Raw genomic sequence first — 22238 nt, forward strand, 5'->3', positions numbered from 1 at the left:
ATCCAGAAGTGGTCTGTTCCTCTAGGGAATCACAGCATTTCATTCTCCTCCCATATGAAACGGCAGAATTTTTCTGCATATCAACAGAGGGTGGATGGATGCAGGGAAACAACTCACGTGGACCTTCAGGAGAGAAACAATCTCTGATTGGATTGGGACAGTCAGGGCTAAGCAACTGTCCTGGTTGGCTAGGCACCAGAGGAAGGAAAATAAAACTGTAATTACTTTGAACTGTAAAACAGTAGCACGAGGGTTTATTAGTAGTATCAGCTGTAAACTGAATCAATGTACTGTGGGGCCAGGACAGCGTAGGCTTACATGTTCCAGGACTGGCCATACAAGTTCACTTCAGAAAGGCTAGGTTTTAGACAGAGAAAGAAAGGGGTCAAGAAGTGACTCAGAGACAGAGCACTTCTGATGGAAGGACAAGAAGGCCTCAAAGACATAATGCATCCTTAACACCAGCTAGGCTCTTCTCTAATTTCTAGGTGTGCTTTCTGATCAGCACTAGAGAATCAATGAGGAACTCCCTGTACCCAGGCATGTAGCGAGGATAAGAAAGAAGATAGAAAGAAAACCATAGTAAAAGATTCAAAGCAAATCTTCATGGAGAAATGAAAGGATACAATTGCTGGCACATGTCTGTATTATTTTATACAACTCCTTTTTTTTCCTTCTCTCATTTCACCATGTAAAAATTCCATAATTTGGAATCATACTCAAATCTACATCAGCCATCAACAGAGTTTAAATCTTTTAATCACTCACGCTGTCATTTTATGAAAAACAGTTGGATGTCACGTTTTGTGGACTATCCCTTAGAAGGAAACAAGACACTTGGCTTGTGGCTTTCACAGATTTTTGTTGATAGCTGAGGAATTGCAAGATTTAAGGATCTTGGATTTCATTCCACACATAAAAGGGAATTACATTCTAGGACAAAGTTTCTCAATCTGTGGTCTGTAAAATGTCAGATGGTGGTCCAAAAATTATCACAAAAAATGTACTTTTAAAAACATACATTCCCACACATGCAAGCAGGAAGGCCTAATTGAGGAAATACAAAAAAATACAACAAACATTCAAAGCTTAGTCTAATTGAATTGCACTATAATGCACAAGCAAATGTGACAATATTTCACAAGATTATTTTTTTGACAAAGTGTTCTTGAAACAACACGTTGTCCTTTGAGCTTGAAAACACGTTTCTTCTGTTCTGAATTTTCTAAGTCCTCTCTAGAAAATGCCTTCTTACATCCAATATGTCTCTCCTTTCATCTTATTTCCCTAAGCCACTACCTGTTTTGTCCCTGCCCCACTATGCTGCTTCTAGTTTCACTGTCCTTACAGATACCTCTTAAAATCATGTAGAGAAGCAACCCATCCAGCGACTGAGTTCTTTCTGCCTATTTTCATTGACAACCTCTGCCTCAAATCTTCTGCCTCATCCTGAATTTTAGTTAACACTGCTGGACATCTTTTATTTCACGGGTTCAGCTATAAGAGCATCCTTTCTTAGGACCCTCCTTTCACCTGTCACTTTCCTTTTTTTAATTACAGACACTTGGTCCACACCCTATCTCTACTCCCTGGTTTAAGATCTGGATATAAGCTATCCAACTCTAGTCTTTCACACTCCTCTTCTCAAGTATAATTTCCCTGCCTAATCTCCACACATAAACACTCTTGCATCTTGTCTACAGCCAGCCATGCATATATATTCAAAGTTGCCCTTTTTTAAGCCAGACAAACAGGCAACAATGCCCACATTAAATCTTAATACCAAAACAGCTCTGCAAAGTCCACCGACAGAGAATACTGGTGAAGTACTCGGAGCACATAAATACAATATCAATAGCACACCTGAAATCCTCTGCCTCAAAATCAGTACTGCTCCCACATTTCCTATATAACACTACTGTAAAATAAATCAATGTTAAATAAAAAAAAATAAAGAAAAAAGAAAGGAAAAAAGTAAAAGAAAAAAAACCCACAGTTGATAACAAATCTCATCTAAGGACTATGTTTTTATTAGAAGTACATAACACCTAACCGGACATTCCATTTTCATGTGTTGCTCTGATGTCGCATTGTCCATCAGTTCAAAAAACACAGCTTTTAAACTTTTCCTGAATATTATATTAGTAATTGATCTTTAAAACTTGTTTTAAAACAAGATACAATCTTTAAATTAAATATGGTGATTTAACTGATTTAACTTATTTATATGTATTACTAAATGCTGAACTGAGTACTCCCTTTTTTCAAGACAATTCTTTTCACAAGTCTTATAAGTGACAAACTGTATCTGGATGAAAAAAATAATTCCAAACTTAACTAAAAGTACTTATGTATGTCACATATGAAACTGGAAAAAATGTTTTGCATTTAAAACTGAATGAATTATGTTATGTGTGGCTAGTAAGCTTAATGACTGCATAAATGATCAGAAAAGAGAAATTTTAGAACTGATCTCCTACTCTTTCCTAACAGTTCTGTTTGTATATCAGAAAGAAGAAACTGACTGACATCTGTTTTCAGTTTCAGATGGATTTAAATTAAAGTTTAACAAGTAAGAACCGGATGGGACACTTGAAAATATGGAGATTATTCAATTGATACCCACAAAAGACATGGTTGCTTCACCTGATTTTGACATATTGACCAATTCTGTTTCCCAGTGTTTGGTAGTTGAGAGCTTTTGTTTTCCCAAGCACTTGGTAGGACACATGTATGGCTTGATTTGTGGGTTGAACTGCATGACCTTTGTTTCTTTTTACTTTGAGAATACATTCAGTCTGAACTAAAAGACATGTTCATAATGAATTTTAAGTATGCTTCTTTAATTAAAAGTTAATTTTGACAATTTTAAAGTATGGTTTTGATACATCTTTTTACACAGCTTCTTTTTATGGCCTACAGCATTATTATTTGGTCCTCATTCTGAAGTACATGCAAGACTTTCTAGAATCTCAATTAAATTCTTTTCCATTACCATGAATAATCTATAAGATTTTTTTAAATACTTTATGACACAGAAAGAATATAACTGGTATTCTTGTTAGCAATTGAGGAAAATAATAAAAAAATATTTTGTTTGCTACTGAGATGAATATATACAAAAGACATGTTTCCTTGGAATCTGGGTACTTTTTTTTGTGCAACATGAGATAACAGATTTCCAGTTCCTCAGGAAAATTAAGTTTGCGTACCAGCACAGAATATCCCTGGGACTTCACTCCGGAATATAACAGTTCGTACTTTCTTATCAGATTTCAAAGCATCCACAGCTTTTGACATCTACAGAGAAAAGGAGGAAGGGGAATAACGAAACACTTTTTAAAGTGCTTAATTCTAATATTTCACCTTATACTAAAAACGAGTCTTTTAACTTACCATTTTTAAAAGATTCTTGTTAAGTGCATTCTTGGCATGAGATCTGTTTAATCCAAGCACCACAATTCCTAGAGGGGAAGAAAAATGGTATCGTTGTTACAATGTAGTAAAATACACATTATCTGTGTAAATTATTATTATTTTGAAATTACAAAAAAGCATCATCAAGGTCTGCAAAAATGGTAGTGTAATTACTTAACTGCCAAGTTTTTCAAAGAAAGTAGATCTACTTACATTTTACAGTATTAAACATTTCCATGTTAAATAGAAACGACATTTATCTTAAGAATGAAAACATGGCCCAAACACCTTCACATAGCAATATTGCTTACAAAGGCTGAATGTATAATTACACAATTGTATGCACAAATTTCATGTTTGTGTTGAAGTGGTGACATTCAATTAGGAAACATATTTTATTGTAAAGCATATGTTTTCATATTTAGACAGCTTGCCTTCAGATACTTCTTAAAGCAAGAAGTGCTCCCACAGCTAAGACTAGCAATTTTTATACAGGTAAAAGGAAGTCACAAACATGGAAAGAATGCTACCAAGGGGAAACACGGACTTCTGTTTAAAAAGAAAAAAATCATGAATTATTTCTCCCATGATACACAAAAACTGTGCCCAATTCTTGGTGCACAGCTCCAATCACACATTGACAGCTCCCTTAGTCCATTTAGAGATCAGTTGTCTCACTGACTGACCACATGCGCACTGGTTTGAATGTTGCAGCAGAAACACTATTTGTTTGTCCTTACTTCACACCCCATCAGCTTAACAGTCACAACTATCAAAGGGGAAAATTCTGAAGTTTATCTTGGTAATGTCTAAGTCTAACAAACCTATAGCAATCTTTTAGACAATTACTTCCTGAACACACTATAATCCCTGAGTTCTAAACACCAGCACACAGGACTGTAAAACTGTTTCAGCCCTGGTAAGGTCTTACCAATCAAGATTATCATGACTTGGAGAATGCAGGAGTAAGGGGAGAAAGACAAAGGATTAAGACAGAGACCAAGAATGAAAGACAAAAAGGAAGATCTCTATCTCAAACAAAAATGCCCACAGTATTGCCATCAATCTACCAGATGAAAAAAGAAACTCCAGACACCCAGTATTTGCCTGGGTATTCACTACTTCACCACTCTGGTTCTCATAGCCTGCACAGGCTGACTGTCTCATCATCTCAGCACATACTATTTCTTTTATTTCAGGGAAACCTGTCCTCTCAAATGACTGACCTATCAGTGCCTGAGCCTGCTCCTCTTCCTCTTATTCCTCCTGCATGTATGTGCACATGCACACACACAAGACTAAAGAGAGCTCATGCTCCTTCTGCAGCTACCAATTTGAAACCAAAGTCCTCCATTCGCCAGCTACCACTGTCAAGACACAAGTAAAAATGGTTAAGTCCAAGTAAGAGAGCATACAAGCCTCTAGCTTGCCCCCAGGGTACAATCAATTGCTATGTAAAGATACTTTCTAAAAGGGGAGAAGAGCTGGGTTAGCCCAAATAACCTTTACTCCCTTGTTCTGTAAGCCTAAATTTCCATCTGTTCATCCCCATGGTTGGAGGTACTTATCTAGGACCTCCTGCAAGAGTACAAATTCAGCACTTGCAAAGGATCCTGGTTAGGTTTTATTAAGCAAATGAGACAACATTCAAGCAGTGCTTCTGACTGTAGCACTTTTCTACTATGGTCACAACTTACTCTTCAGTAAAGTTACACTAAATTCAAATACTCCACAGGTTCAATGCAAGTAAATTAGGCAAGAGCAAAGCAACAAAACAACCCTTGAGCTGGCTTTCATTTTAAACTCTAAGACACACAGTAAATCTGATGTTCGAATAAATCAGAGATGTAGTCATTCCAAACTGTTCCTCAGTTAGGAAACAACGTTCTTTTCAGAAGCCTGTTCTTGTCAACACCAATGACACTTTTTGATTACACTCGTATTCTTTTTCTCCCCATCAGAGCCCAAAGACTGCTGCTCCACCACCAGTGTTAGTGTATTCAGAAGGAAGTGCCAATTAACATTAGAGCACTTTTAATATTTTTTTCCTGCGAAGGGGTGATCCTCGAAGACAATTCATACAAGTTGATTCTTCTTAGCAGTGTTATATCAAATCATAAAGCTATCACTTCTGCCTCTCCAGAAAAAAAAAAAAAAAAAAGAAAGAAAAAGAAAGAGGTAAATAGCAATGACACCCACACAGCTGTTCTATTTCTTAAATAGGAAAAAAAAAGATGAAGCAAGAACTGCAACAGGAGAAGCATAAAACACTTACAGAAAAAAAACTACATATTGCAGTGATGCATCAAAAAGACATTCCTTGAATTCTCATTTGAGTCAGTTTTGTTCTAATATCCCATTACTATTGTATTATTAATATCTGAGTAGCCTTAAAACAAATTCTTAAGTTTTTTTAATACTGCAGTAAGATTTGGAAGCTTTCCCTAAATTTTTTACCAAACTACAGATATATTAAGTACCTGCCCAAAGTCACAAAACAGAAGTTGAAAAATAGACTTCTCCAGCCCACCTCAGCCCAAGAATCTCCTAGCAAAAACTGTTTAAGGCAAATCTTCCCTATTGTGTGCATTCAACAAGATTTAAACCCCTGAAAGCTGCCTGTAACATAATTCTTAATGCATAAGAGAAAACTATGTGAAAGTCATATGTAATAAAAGCAAAAAAAAAAAGTCTTCTAGTGAGATAAAGATACATGCATATATATGAAAGATAGCTTCAAAATACCTGTACATTCCCAGAAACATCCTAATCTCATAGTGTACACTGGAGATTCGCATGTAAGTAGCTCATATTGAAAGGTTCTTGTATTTTAAGCACGATAGCAAAAATATATGATGCCATCATTATTTAAAACTGCTGAGAGAGAACATAGTGTTTCTTTCTAAACAATACAAAACTGGGTGGACCAACTTAAACAAAGTGATGAGGACCTGGTCTAACTACAGTTTATGTCAGTATACAGGAAATCTTACCTTAAAAACTTATTTTTATCTATTTTATCTTCTATTTTTTAATTTTTAAAAAATATTAATCCTCTATGTTTGGTAGAAACACATTTAAGTGGTTACTTAAAAATAAATCTTGTCTTTACACTCATAGCAGTAATGTTGTCCGAGTTAAAAAGATTCACTATGTCTGTGTAAAAAGTACTTCTGGTAATACATTTATTTCTGTAAGTATCCACACTTACACAAATGATCTACCCAAACGTACTTTTTCACAACTACCAAAAAAAAAAGAAAAAAAAAAAAATCTGAAGTATGCACTGAAAAATAGAGCAATGATCAAAGAAGGCTAAGTTTTTAAGCTTGTCTCACTTAACTACTCGGATAAACCAAGGCAGACAATTTGACTTAGATGTTTATTACTCTAGAATAGTTTCTTATGCAAAACAAGAATCCACAGTGAGCATACCATGCACAATTCTGGTGGTTTCCATTGATCAAGAAGTATTTAAGTGTAAAATCATATAGAAGTGTACTAGGCAGCATTTTTAAAAAGCACAAAAACGCTCTTCAAAATCCCGTATCTGTACCTTTTTTATCTCTAGCACCACTTAAAAATCTTGCCTGCACTTCTTCAATTAGTAGATCTCATCTGCTCAGCCCTGCTTTATTTAAAAAGAGCGCAAAAGAAGGGAAAGCTTTTCTGATTTATCAGCTAGCTACCAGTTTCCAGCCTCTGAATAAAGAACTTCAACTGAGACCATATTTGTTCTCCACATTCTATGTATGTTAAAATTCTAACTGAGGAGGACAAAAACCTATCTTACATACTCTAACTGAACTAAAACCAACCAGAAAATATAAGCAGAGGGAGTCATTCTAGTGTAAAATCTAAATTTCACAAGTATTTATGTCACATTCCAGCAAGCGACACTGCAACACTTGAGTCAAGACTTCAGAGATATTTGTCCTAATTCCATTTATAAATTAAAGAGCAAAGCCCTAAACTCATTAACATTTGTAATGGGATCACTAATGCAATTTGGCTAAAAATTCTGAAATGTCAAATGTTGTAACATAATTCAGCCCTAGTAATAATCAAACGGAATCTCAGATAAGGCAAACGATATGTCTTTAATTAAAAAATACTAACACAGTGACATTCAGCAATAGTCATAGAAAACTGATACTAAAAGTTTCACAAGTTGCAACATGTTGTTCAGGTATTTTACAACCACATTCTTCAAAAATCTCACATCCTCTGTATTCTAGTTCAGATGAAGTTTGGAAGTGGAAAGTCTTGAATTAAAATTTCAATAACTAGCCCTTTCAAATATAATCTCATTTCAGTCTACTTTTAAGAACTTTCCCAAAACTGTGGTGTACAAGTCACAGGAAAGTGTTGCGAAGCAGGAGAGTTTGCTATAATACTTTGCCTGCGGGGAAAGGTTTGTCTAGGGCTACAAGATACATGCTTCTATGTGAGTCAGTGACTGGCAGCTTTCTTGCCTCTCCAGCATCCTCAGCAGTAAAAGCTCCGGGACAAATACATCCTTCTCCAAATAGCATGGAAAGCCTAGGTGTGGACAAAAGCGTAACCACAGCATACACCAGCATGTGTGTGCCATAGAAGGCAGCCAGAGGTATTAGCTCTGTCCCTGAGTGTAGTTCAAGAAGTATGTAATGGAAGAAGAATATGATGAGGCAATGGCACTGGGGTACCACTTGGGAAGGTCTAAAGATGAGCTGGTAGAAACAGGAATGGTAGGTCAGAGAACAGCAAGAAAGGCCACAGGGAGTTAGTGTCCTAATGCAGCAGGGGTATTACGCAGACAGGCGAACTTGACACACAAGGTGAGCAGGAGGGTGTGCAGTAGCAGGATGACAGGAAGTAGACATAAAAGCCGTATGTCCTTTGCAGAAACACGATCTGCTCTTCGTGCTATTGAATAAGGCATATGAAACTTATGTCTCCTTCTGGTTTACTTCTAGACTCTTCTTCTTATCCTTCACTAGCAAACATTATTTGTTTCTATCTCCTTCTAAAAGGCAAAGGCAAAGAAAATCCTTTCTCCTGAAAAGAATCAAAAACATTGATTGAATCCTTCCTTACGACTGATAGCCATAGTTGATTTAACACCCCAAATATCATCACCATCTTTTGGGATATTTTTAATGCCACATTTAACAAAAATGTACATTCTGAGGAGGAAAGAAAAAAAACTTCAAAAACATTTTTTCAACAGAAAAAAATGAAAACAGGTGGCCTAGTGACATGCAAAACTTTAGCCATCTCTGCACCTTTTTGTCAAAAAACTCCTCCAATTCTCTGCACAAACCAACACACAGTATCTGTATCAAAAACACTCAGCAATAATCTTAGGATAGATCCATAGAAGAAAACACCTTTGTATAATTACAGAAGTGTTAATTCCTAGCTGATACAACAGCTGGAACACAGTACCTAATTCCACTGCTTGTTCTGCAACAGCAGAAATAAAAATCATGATCTTAAGCAGCACTCGGGTATTTTCTACCACTTGTTGGAAAACCACAAAAAAAGCAAAATACACTTCTTTAGCATTTTACGAACTCTACTTTGCTTCTGCCTAGCCTCTTCCTCAGTTTAAAATAACCTTAAAAAATTAAAATGGATTATTAATTCCAAGTTCCACAGCTGGTTGAGGACTAAAGAATTATGTGTTAAAGGAAATGGAAAGAGTTTGGAACAGAACAATCATTAAGACAGAAGTAGATTTCAGGATCAGATTACATCCTCAACTCTACTGACACTTAACAGTGACAGAAAAACCTGACCTTTGCTGGAAGAACCCATTCTCCTCTGAAAAAGAATCACCTTCTAAATCTCATGCTAAGATTCAAAGTTCTAAAGTTACCTCTCTGTATATGTATTCAAAACTATATATAAACATACTCAACTGAGAGGCATTTGCCTGAAGTAGCAGCAAGTATGAAATAACTGAGCTAACGTGCTGAAAGATGTAAACTGAATTGGGCATCTCAACATACAGTTATCCCAAGACATACTATCCATGTAAAGATTCATACACTGCAGAAGAACAGAACTCCACAATATGTTCCTCTCCATAAAATCAGGTTATAACATCAGGGTCTAAAAATAAATCCTCAGGAACAGAGCTTGGATCTACTGTTTCTCTGCTATTCCTAGCCAGCCCCACTGGGAAGAAAGTGACAAACACCAAAGAGGTGAAACACTTCCAAAGGAAGAACACCTCCAAAATCTGGTGAGCACCAAACCAGAAGGGGAAGTACAAAGTGTCCATGTTGTGATGCATTAGCTCCAGATCACTATGGAGCATGGATTTTATATTTTTTATTAACCAGGTGGGTTAAAACAAGACTCTTGGTATAGCTGAGTAGAGCAAAGTCAGTAGCAGTTGACAGCACTGAAAGCAACGGGAAGAGAGAGATGGTTACCAAGAAAGCAGCATGAGATAAGCAAGAGTGCTGAAGCCACACTTTCCAGAAGAGAAAAAATCGATACAACTTCTGTGCCCTTGTCTGCCCCTGCACACAAGATGCGTGGGAAGCAGCATAATTGTATAAATTTGCTGCAGAATTTCATTTTCTCCCCTTAGAGCGGCCGACAGGTGCCAACTCCAAAAGGTGAACCTCGTACATTCAGCGCGATACTCTGAAAAAGAGGAGCCAAGAGAGGCGGAGCTGACCCGGTCCCGCAGCTGCCATGCCGGCAGCCCCCAGCACCCTGCGGCGAGGCCACGGCCCGAGGCGCCGAGCAGGAGGAGGAGCCGCGGCCTCCGCCCGCCCCTCGCCGCCGGGGGCTCCCCCGGGACCTCCCCTCCCTGCCCCGCCGTGGCGGCCGCCCCACAGCGACGCGCAGGGCTCAGCCAGCCCGGTCCGGGCGCTGCCCGAGCCGCGGGGGAGGGCCGCCCCGCCACCGCCTTCCCTCGGTACCTTTGTGCTCGTCATCCAGGTACCGGACCCGCAGCTCCTCCTCTTCCTTCGCCTCGGAACCGTAGCTCCTCCCGGCCGAGGGGAGAGCGACGGCGGCGCCTTCTCGCACTGGCGCCTGGCGGCCGGGCCGGCCGAGGGAGGAGGTCGCGGCGGCCGCGGCTGCCAGCCTGACTCGGCCGCGCAGGAGGCCCAGGCCGCCCAGCGCCGCCGCCATGCTGCCGCTGCGCCGCCCCGCCGCTCGCCGCCCCGCCACCGCCGCCCACGTGACCGGCTGCGGCACGCACGGGGCGCGCCGGCCCCCTCCCCCTCCCGCCGCCGCCGAGGCGCGAGGACCCCGAGGGGCCGAGCGCGGTCAGGCAGGGCCGCCCGGAGACGTGCGGGGCCGCAGCGCTGCGGGTCCCGGGCCCGCCCTGCCGGCACGGACACGCACGGGCTCTGCCGCTCCGGCCTCTCGGGACGGGCGGCGGCAGCGCTGGCCCCAGCGGGCAGCGCCAGCCCCGGGAGCCGGGCAGCGCCAGCCCCGGGAGCCGGGCAGCGCTGCGGGGAAAGGCCAAGCGACACCCACCGCGCTCCTGTGGGGCTCCGGGAGCGCCGCTGCTCCGCAGGAGCCAAGGTCAAATTATGATACGGAGCGCTGGCTTGTGCGTTGTCCAGAGTGTATGCATATATTAGATACAAACAAAGACGACAACTTGAGTCGTCCCATAGGACTTGAGAAACGTTGCTATAGCTGCGGTTAATCGCAGACGCTGAATGGGCTCCTAAACCTATGAAGTTTGTCTTCTTCGAGTTTATTTATTTTGAAGTATTAGGCCTTGAGAATTGAAAACGTACCTTTGAGCCACCCTCTAACATTTTCAAAACTCTGTGTTAAGTTAATGAGAGGGATGGAGCGGTACCCCTTCTGCATAGAGGCTCAGGTGGGGCTGGTTTGGTTGTCATTTAGGAAGACCAGCCGCTGCATTCGTCTCCTTCGTGCAGTTGCTCAGGAGCTCCTCCACTGCCTCCCTTCTGGAGAAGTAAAAGTCTAAAAATAACACCTTATTTGTTCTTGTAGAGCACCATGAAGGGCAAGTGTTGGGGGGAGGAACTGGCAGACTATCGCCTTGCATTTATTATGTTTTACTATTTAAACAGGACTATAGCTTCTGATTAACAGCCTGTTCCACCAGTGCCCACAGTACACTAAATACTTTTCCAGCAGAAAGGAATAAATAATGTGTGTTCCAGATACTTTGTTCCTAGCCAAAGAACATTTTATTTTATGAGAACGGATTTTGAAAGCTCATACCCAATTATGTCTATAGAAACAGGGAGACAGCACTATCCTAAAAGACACAGGTTAAGATAAAAAAAATAATACATTAAAAGCAAAACTAAATTCAATGAAGTACCACTAATGTTGCCGTGAAGCTGAAGGCGGCCGTGTCGCCCCTGTACAGCTGTCATTTGCAGTGTTTCCCACACTTAAGGACTACCGAACACTTCCTGAGCAGGGGTCAGTGTGTGGAATCAAGGCTAATTTCATACCTGTTGTACAAACACCCACAAGCATGATTAAAGCTGAAAGATTTATAGAGGTACAATTTTCTTTTACACCGTGACTGCTTGATTTTACTTTCTCAGCGTAAGATGTGAAAACAAGATTTAATTTCAATGCAATTTACTCTGCAGTTTCCCACATCTACATTGCTAACACATGTTTACATCCAGATAAAAAGTTTAACTTCAAATGACCTCCTTAGTGTTTTTTGAAAACAGAATGATTGTGAAGGGTTGTAATATAACTATCATTGTAACATAACAAAGTTAAAGCTCTTGAAGATTTTTTTTGCAGTGTACAAAATAAATGGTTTTAAAATAAATGTGGGGTTTTTTTGCAATAAATACGCCTACTATATTAGGTCATTCTGTTCATCGGACTGTGTCTCTCTGTATTAATCCTTAAAACTGCGTGATTGTCATACAAGTGTGGTTTATTTGGGTAATTTAATACTACACTGCATTATGTAATACTGTATATTCAGTTCCTCCAATTGCACTGGTATTCAAACATGAATCAGATCTCTTCGATGAAAGCAAAGTTTTCCACATTCTCTTGTTCCCTTTTTTTTTTTTCATTGTGGTTTAGTTCTAACAACACAGCTTTTAACTCAGCATATTTAGTTACAGAGGGAAGGTATATTGACATGCAGATTGTTATTTAAACATATACCCTAACAAAAAAAAAATTGTAGCAACTGGAACAAAACTGTTAAGTAACATAAATAACATATGACATTGCTTGGTAACCTGATTGCTCCTGCACACAGAAATCCAAATATTGATATTTGGTGATGGGTAAAATAAATTGATTTAGCACAACTGTATAAATCGTGACTCAGCCTCCATTATGCCCCGAGAAGCAACGTTAGTGTGCATGAAAATAGAATCAGTGTAGACAGAGAATAGCTCAGCAATTCTCTGCACTCAGCTGTTACTTTTAATATGGTCACTCAATCATAATCTAATCCAAGTGAAAAAACGTGAAGGTCCTTCACCCTAGTTAATTTTACATTTGGGATATCTGAAAAGACCATTCACATCAGGCTGCAGGTTCTCACAGTGTACAGGACTGAGACTGAGAAGGGAAATGTGCAGCTCCTATTTTAGCTTTGCTCACAGATTTTGTTTTTTTGTTTTCACATGGTTAGTGAAGAGAGGTTTCTTCAGAACATTATTCAACGTGCTTCAGTGCAGTGCACCTGCCATGGTTTGTTCTGTAGAGGAACAGTCTCTTAATCAAATATAATGGAGGAACGTGGCCTCTAAACTTAAGATCTAAATTGTATGCCTAAAACCAGGGAGTGTGAAAGTACATGTGGATGTTCAGTTAGGTATCTAGTATTATTTAAATATACTAATAGAACATTTTAAATGAGACAATAAAATAATTTAATGTGTATTTACACCAATGTGGAATTTTACAGGTAACAATGAAAAGGTGCAGGCAGTATATATGATGAAGTGGGAATAAGGACAAGAAGGAATCTCACCTTGTTGTGAGTTGGTTTGATTTTCTTACATTGTGCATGAAGATGAGGTGTAATAGTTTCTTTTTCCCTGGACAGGCAAGTCAGTGGCAGTGTATAACTAAAGTGAGAAGGGAGCATGTTTTAGGGGAAAAATAGAGCACCCAATTTTGGCTTCTTGACTTAAATCACTTGCCTTTCTTGCAAGCTGGAAATTAACTTAAAGTGAATGTTGATATTTGAGAGTGAGGTCCATTAGCTACCTGTTTTCTAAGTTGATTTATAAATGTTTCAATTACACACCACCCACCAGGAGCTTTTGTCTCTTCTAATTTTCACATATTTATTTTTTATTAGGGGCAGAATTTTACTGATTATTATGTTATCCAGTTAGCACACTTCCATTTCCAATCTTGATTTTTAACATTTTTTAAAGCCTTTTTGATCTTCTTTTAACACTGATACTGCTTAAGAAAAGTCCCTCATTGTTATGTATTATTAATAAGCATGTAACACACACAGCATGTTCCCTTTCTGGCACCATGCTTATTCAATATGTTTTGCAGGCAGCTGTTTCCTTAGATTGTCTGTTTTCTTTCTGCTCAGTGCAACTTTGAGATTATAATGCTAAGCTATATGGTGCTTTTGCAGCTTACATTTTATCTTCAGAAATAATTTTTAATAAACTCAGTCTACTTAGGTATGCTTACAAGTTTGTTCATGTGGCATTTGTTACCTGGTTCCAGCACACGTTGTTGAAAAATGTGCCCGTGTGTCACTTGTGCTTTGGAGCACAGGAGAGATTTTTGTATCTGCATTCATGCCAACCCTACTTATCTGCGTGCATACTTTTCCATCTTGAAAACTGAGACAACTGTATTGGATTGATTTTGTGGACAAGCACCTGGCATATGTGAGCCAATTACACAAGGAACTTCTTAAAATCCTGCTCTCCAAACATGGAAGGTTGAAACAAACAAATTGTCTGCTCATTCTCTGCAGGTCACAAACAACATAGAAGGGTAAAACAATTACAGGAACATAAACATGCTGAGCAAGGTGTTTTGTATGAGTCAATTGGCAGTGGTTGCCACAGAGCTACAACCATGTCATATTGGAAGATCAGAATACCTAAGAAGTGCCTTAGGTACTTGTAACAAGAATTGGGCAGATATTTAGTAAAGAAAATATGCAGAATGTTTTCTTCTGGGGCAGGGCACACAGTTTATCCCAAAACTTCATGAAATAAAGCGAATAAAGAGAATTGACCAACAGTGGATATTCCTAAAATTTGAGATATTTCTGTCTAATTACAACTCCCAAGTCTTTGCATGCTGTTATGTCTCCTTTGCCAAAGCTTTTAAAAAGCTTTCTTTTGTTTTCAAAATAGCTCAGCAGAACAGACATTCACCTACTGCGTTAAATAACTATGCATTCAGGCAAGTTGCAACCAAACTGCAACATCATTGAATGCCTTTCTTACAGTGAATGTACCCTTTTCACTGCTGATGTAATTGGCATTAGATTTAAGATAGTTGATATGAAATTCTAGCAGAAAATTGATTTCCCAATTTTATCAGAGTGTCTTTATGTGTGGCAAAAAACTATCTGGGCTGCTGCTCCAGAGGCAGTAAACAACCCTGTGGAATCTGTGCTATCTAGAAGATTGAAACAGAAGTAGGTATTAGCCCAGAGAAGGAAGCTTTTTCGAAAAAAAAAAAAAAAAAAAAATTACAAACTTAATAAAAACAATATCTAAATGCGGAGAGTGGGGTTTCCATCCAAACAAACATTTGGTGAAATAAAGGGGTAATTCATCTGAATAACATTTTGTTTAGAAGTTTTTGAATTAATTTAAATTAGTAAAGGGCATTTCAGCTGAACTCTCAATGAAACAAAAAATGCTATCACGATTACAATCAGGACATGAAAAATATTTTAATGCTTCTGTCCTGGTGCAGTGTGATTTCTAGTGGGAAGGGCTTACCGAGAAAGTCTGCACTGTGTAAAGGTATGAAATCCAGGTCCCTAATAAGAGCTAAGAGAAACCTGGTATTTTATGCTCAAGTTATAAAATGTTATATAAAAATCAACAGCACTTCATAGACTGTTTTTGTCAGATGTAATTCTTTGTTATTGTGCATGAGCAAGCTAGGAGTTAAGAAGTATATTACATTTCTGGTTGCATATTCCTTCTTTTCAGCTAATTTATTTTCCTTTTTTTTGTTTTGTTTCTGTTTTTGAGGTAGTTTATGTCTCAACACAATAACTGAACTTACAGTGAGTGTACTGTAGATAATGTGTGAAGTTTAAGATATTGTTTACCTTTTTGCTAAAAGCTGCAGCATTTTTTAAGAAAATTAGTTGCATAGTTACTGCTTGAAAAACATGACACATTATGCAAAAATCACTCTGAAGATACATTTTAAGTTATTATGATGAAAAATGTATTTATCTTCACTGCTTTTCCTTTTTAATATTTTATGATTAACAGTATGTAGTACAGAGATTTGCTAAATATATTTCATTCTTTCTAAGAAATGCCTCACATTTGTATTTATGCCATGTGGGGAAAATATTGGATGCTTTTTTGGTTTTCTATTCAGTTTAATTAGAACAGGTGATCTTTTGATGTTTTAACCTTAAATATATTTTCCTGCATTCTTTACTCTCTACATACCAGTGCAATTAAGACAGTCTGATAAGCTGAAGAAGAATTTTCGGTGAAAGCTTATTCTGTCATATATAAGAACTCTTCTTATGTCAAAGAATCTGAATGACTTCATAACCTGAATTTTGTGGACAGAGCAAAAGGTTAAATGATCTGTCTCTGCATCTCTCATGGGTACAAGAATAGGTGTATTGTGTTCTACATAAGCTAAGAAGTCCATGTTTTGTCAAAATGCTTTCATCATAACTTTTTTTTCTACTTAAACACCCCTGCCTAAGTCATTGGTCTGTATAAGAAAGCAAGATCCTTAAGATCAAGAACAACAAACCTAGCGACTGGTATGTGGAAAAAAGAAAAATATATACCAAGTGGCAAGTATTTTATGTGTCTAGACACAGACTGAATGCAGAGTTATTCACCAATACCAGTAAGCAGCTGTTTCCAACACAGCAATTTTCAGACTTCTGATTTCTTAACATTGTTTTAAGACACGCTTTTGTAGATCCTCAAAATCAGGATCTCATCTAGCAATCAGATATTGCAATTTGTGATATTAAGCATCAATTAAAGAAAAATTATCTAAAATTAAATTAACCTGACTTTGGGTCATAGTTAACAAGTTCTATGTATCTAAGCACCTCAATAAAGTTGAAGACTTAAAAAACCTAAACCAGGTTTCCAAAAGTAAGCTAGAATGTCAGACTTTCATTGCCCATAGGCTTCTACTTCAGCAATGGCCTGTAACTTTCAGAATTTTTGTAGTATCTCTGCTGTTTCAATAATATACCTGAAAAAAAGTTAAAAATACGGTTTCCTTCTTCACTGAAGTCTTTTAAACGTGCCATTTTCCTGTGGTATGTGCAGTCTAACAATAGGTGGAAGAAGTAAATATATGAACCAGAATGGGATGTTTCCATGTTCTGAAACAGTATTTTAAAACAGCTTAGTGGAAGAAATTCCCACGCGGTTCAGAAGATCTAGTAGACTGTGTAGACTGGAGTACATATTTAATAAAATTAGGTTTCTTGGGACGGTTCTTGGTGTTATTCTTAAGCCATGTGTTAATTAGACTCTAATTATGACCTGAAGATCCATCTTGCAGCAGAGATACGGATTATCCTTGGAATCTTTGTCCCCCCTCATCCTGCACCCTCTGGCAGTGACGCTTAGAGGAGGCATGCTGTACTTCTTCAGATTCATACATTTGGACAGAGCAGGCCTAAAATTGACAATCCTTCCAGCAGCCACTGCACAGGAACATAGAATACCATAGCTTCTTTAACTATAGAATATAGCTTTTGTAATCTTCTTTGTGGCTTTGATATCACCACAGTGTCTGGTTCCTCAGTGACTATATGAGCCTGGTCAGTATAGCTTCAGTTGAGCTACGCAGTGCAGGACGCAGTGGGAACAAGCTGGAACCTCTGAGATGTCACTTCTTACCAGGATCTGCTTTGACCCTGGAATTAGATTTTTAGTAAGATTTCTAATGCAACCAGTAGCCTTTTTCCTGGAAAATGTGGAGTAGGAATTGGACACAACTGAAATCCACATCAATGCACATGTCTACATTATACTCAAGACACGTCATAATAACAGAATTCAGCTAAAAGGAAGGTTATTTACAGAAAACAGGATTTTTTTCATTATATAAATAAGATTATACTGGACTACTTTTTTTTTTCTTTTAAATAAGTGATTTTATTATTTTTAACATGTTAAACCTATGGCATTTCTTAACACAAACTTACTAAGACAAATTAATGTACAGCCATATTTCCAAGCGTTTGCCTGTGTTCCAGTTTTTCAGAGTTCAACTGGGAATATTTTAAGCATGCTTTTTCAGAGGTGATGAGAGCTTACTACTTCTGCCAAGCTTATTTACAACTGCAAGTAGTCGTGAAAACCCACTGTGTCTTATATTAGATACATAAAAACAAGACGAATGAATATGTCAGAGACTTTTGGCAACATCTGAGTCCCACAGATGTTACATCAAATCTTTTGAACATGTGAAATAAATAATGACACTGTATGGACCATCATGCAGAACTATTATGTTAAAAAGTGGAAATGTGTTCAGCACTTACATTCCTTTCTCCACCTTTTTAACAGAATACTGTTGTGCTTTAATAAAACTTGCTTGCTTATAGTCTTATCTTGTTTTTACTCAATCCTGCATTGAATTAATCATAATCCTATGTTTAAAGCGTCAGTCTGTTGCCATGGAAATTACTGATGTCACAGTTCAGTTAGAACTTCATGACAGGATCAAATATAAAAAGAAAATGGGGCTAGAGAAGAAGAAAACTATTGTTCAAATAGCAAAGCTTAGGTAACAAGCTAAAAGGAAAAAGTACACAGCAATATACAAAGAGTAAGGCGATTTACTATTCAAGTCAGTTGGAGGAAAATACTCCTTTAAAATTTTCTCTTTCAAATACAGAGTGATGTTTTTAGAGTCGTATGTAAAAAAAACATATACAAGTATATCATAAAACCAAGCTTTCTCAACTTCTACACCTTGAACAATCGCATATACCAAAACAGAAGTACACAAAATAGCCACAACAGTGAAGAGGAACTGAAGATAGGTGGATTTTCTTAATGAAACAAATGGGAAAATAAATAAGTTTTAATTTAGAGATGATACACATGCTCTTTATTCATTACTGGAAAAACTAATTGAAGCATCATTTAAAGATTTATTCAAATTAATTCTGCATTCTCACTAAGTGACATTTTTCTGAGATCAGATTCTGCATCTTTTTAGTCATTTTTACTGTATCTGAGACTTCAGTTCATGGGCTGGCTGAAAACTCCTTACTGGCTGTATTATATGGTCTGTTAGACTTGTCAGATACAGCACGTCTTGGAGAAAAAATGCACTTAGAAGATGCTTAGTGGCACCAAGTGAGCTACTTCTCCATTCCCAGTATAGAGTGTAACCAGCTATTAAACTTTTATTCACAGAAAACTAGCAACAAAGATAAGAAACAGATTAATCATAATGTCTTTTGTAATTATAGGACTAAGCAGCCTTGTGAATAAGATAAAATTTAAAATATATATTGTCTTCCTCAGTATTTCCCTGTTGGCTAACTTAGATTGCCACTTATATTTCTTTTTGGATATCCTACTCTTAAGTGTTTACCTTTTCTCACAGACATGTAGGTTCCAAATACCTATAGAACCCAGCAGAGGATCTAGGCATCCTAAAAGCTGGGTATTGAAATATTCTGTATCATGATACCCAGCTCATTTTTTGAGGAATTCAGCAGTAAAGTTCACTTTTTATGCCTGAGGAAACTGACAAATACACTATTTCTACAGAATAACAAAGGCCACAGTGTTTACATTAAAGATACAGGCAGACCTCTTGAAATATACAGGTGAAGCATACTGTAGACCCTTTCTATTCCATCTCCTTTCTAACAGAGGGACAAATATGCCCAGATCTTGCCTAACCTTGAAGCCAGGAGATAGAATGTGCAACTAGACCTGAATAGGTGGATGTTGTGGTTTAACCAGGCAGGCAGTTAAACACCACACAGCCATTTTCTCCCCTCCAGTGGGATGGCAGAGCAAATTGGAAAAAATGGTAAAATTCACAGGGTGAGATAAAGACAGCTTAATAGGAGAGAAAAAGAAAGGAAAATAATAACAATAACAACAATAACAGAATATACAAAGCAAGTGGTACACAATGCAATTGCTTACCACCCACTGAGTAATACCCAGCCCATCCCCAGGCAGCGGCCACAGCCTCCTGGCCAATTGCCCCCATTTTTTTGTTTCAGCATGGTGTCTAATGGTATGGAATATGCCTTTGAACAGTTTGGATCAGCTGTCCCGGCTATGTCACCTCACAGCTTCTTGTGCACTCCCAGCCTTCTTGCTGACAGGGCAGCATGAGAAGATGAAAAGTCCTTGACTTAGTGTAAGCACTGCTCAGCAACAACTAAAACATCAGTGTGTTATCAAAATTATTCTCATCCTAAATCCAAAAGATAGCACTATACCTGCTACTAGGAAGAAAATTAAATCTGTCCCAGCCAAAACATCGATGGTGGAGAAACAGCATTTACATGTGATCTAAGAAAAAAGAATCCTCTTGTCCTCTGTTCGATCTTCTGGGTTAGATTATTTTACAAGATAAATTTATAAAGCACTTCTTTTTATTCATTTTGTGCAGTATTTGAAAATTTACCCTGTATTAGCAACAGCTGCACATCTAAGACCTCAATCCAAAACACTTTGTAATTAATGGGGAGGTAACATTGACTTAAAAAAAATGTTAAAAGGAAAAGCTTGTTCTGTAAAAAAAAAAAAAAAAAAGTCCTGGTAAAGTTATAAAGTTGGGCACTATGAGGTTGCTTAAAGCTTACATATTCCATCTTTGTAATAAGAAAGAGTTTATGCTACATGGGGTTATCTTATTAGTATCTAATTGGAAGACAGACATAAACTTAGCACTTCATGAAATTTACAAGCATATCCTCACACATTTGTGTGAGGGATACAGAGTAGAGTAGAGACGTTTAACTGCTTTGAGGCTGGTTTTGGCACAGAACTATTCATCCAGACTCATTTTTTCTTAATGTATGGGAAGGGCAAGAGCATAAAACTATTGCATATTATAGTCAGATGCTGCCTACATTTCTACACCTGTTCACACCACAGAATGGTTTGCAATTGTAATAAATGTAGCCATTCAGACTAAGATATGCTGTGCTGAATGCCTGCCTCAGGCTTTGGTTAAGTTTAAACTAGAATGGCCCAGTCATTTCTAAGATTGGCTTTGGAAGAAATGAATTGTCTTGAAAAATACACCAGCTGGCCTTATGTGTCCTCTCCACGCCTTGTTATACAGAGCTACACTTTTTCAGTGACATCCCTGGAATGCCAGGGATGTGCCTTTTTCTAACTTTTCACCTTTCTGTCAAAAGTCATGCAAACTGGTGAAGCTGCAGTATTTATATCTTGGAATACCTACAGTTCAGAAATGAGCCATATGAAAAGACAGCTATGTCCTGGATAAAAGTGGTGCCATGTGGTAGTATTGATGCACTGTCATTGCAAGAGTTAAATCCATGGACATATCTGTTACATTTTTTTCTACCCTGTTTGAAATCACTTTTAAAACTACATTTTGCACATAGTGACTTGAACAAACAAAACTATTTACTATCTCTATACATTGCTGCTTTTTTTCCCCTCAGTGGAGCTATGAACTGCTCTAAAGTAACAAGTAAATCATATAGCTATGCAAGATTCTCAAAAATAATATGAATAACATTGTGTGAGCTACTAGCATCAGTTCAGGTCATGTCATCACATGGAAAGTTTGCAATAGCTTAAAGATAAATGTGAAAAAATCTTTTGCTTTGAGATGGCGTAGCTATCCATATGAGAGGCATCAAGGATGGAGGGAAGAGAATTAGGAAACTCACTCAGACTCTTGATTTGTGTTGTCCAAACCCACCTCATAAAAGTTTTCAAGCAATAAGGTCAAAAATCACTTAATTATTTGGAATACTGGGCTTGTCAGTCATAAATTGCTTGTAAATTTCTCAGGGAATTTATAGGTCAACTTGTTATCTCCCTTAGTCTGCCTCTCAAAGAAAACCCTGTCTACAGGAATCCCAGGTAACAGGGTTTCCACGGGGCCACATGGAAAGAAGTAAATGTCTTCTACAACAACTCCAATACCCCTGGCAAGACTGTTATTACAAAGGAGTCAATACTTTTTCATCTTCTCGCAGGAAAATTCCAAAAGAAATTGCAAGACCTGCAATTTTCCCTTGTAATAAGTGCTAAAAATATAGGAAAGGACTTTTTGTAAAATTAAACTTTCACCTCTGACCTACGTATTTATTTTTCTCTTCTTAATGACAAATTACACAAGCAAAATGACATGCATTTGCTAATGCTATTTTCCCTTAAATGGTTTCCTAGTATGCTCAGATTCAATTCCCCAGCTATGCTTTAACATTGCTGGATATATTTTTGTTATGTTATAATGCTACTGAATTATTTTATTTTATAAGCTTAGGCATTTCCAAAGTTTTCCAAAGAAAATAACTCTTTTTACAGGACTTGGCAGATGAACAACAAAACAATTTTGGAAAAAGAGAAAAACAAACTAACTAACTAACTAACTATATTTTAACTCACTAAACAGAAAATATATACTCAGTTTTTATGTAAATGGGA

At 37.9% G+C, this 22238-nt stretch overlaps 1 protein-coding gene across 1 annotated transcript in view; it reads right to left on the minus strand.

Annotated features, from left to right (window-relative positions):
• Positions 1 to 10554, minus strand: part of AUH (AU RNA binding methylglutaconyl-CoA hydratase) — a gene marked incomplete at its 5' end in the record, with an annotated part of 107187 nt that extends 96633 nt beyond the window's left edge. The window contains 3 exons of the mRNA XM_080362642.1: positions 3213 to 3300; positions 3397 to 3464; positions 10341 to 10554. Coding sequence (XP_080218768.1) covers positions 3213 to 3300; positions 3397 to 3464; positions 10341 to 10554 — 370 coding nt within the window. The remainder of the gene's footprint in view (positions 1 to 3212; positions 3301 to 3396; positions 3465 to 10340) is intronic.
• Between the last annotated feature and the right edge of the window lie 11684 nt (positions 10555 to 22238).

The sequence above is a fragment of the Nesoenas mayeri genome (assembly GCF_963082525.1).
Source record: "Nesoenas mayeri genome assembly, chromosome: Z".
Lineage (NCBI taxonomy): Eukaryota > Metazoa > Chordata > Aves > Columbiformes > Columbidae > Nesoenas > Nesoenas mayeri.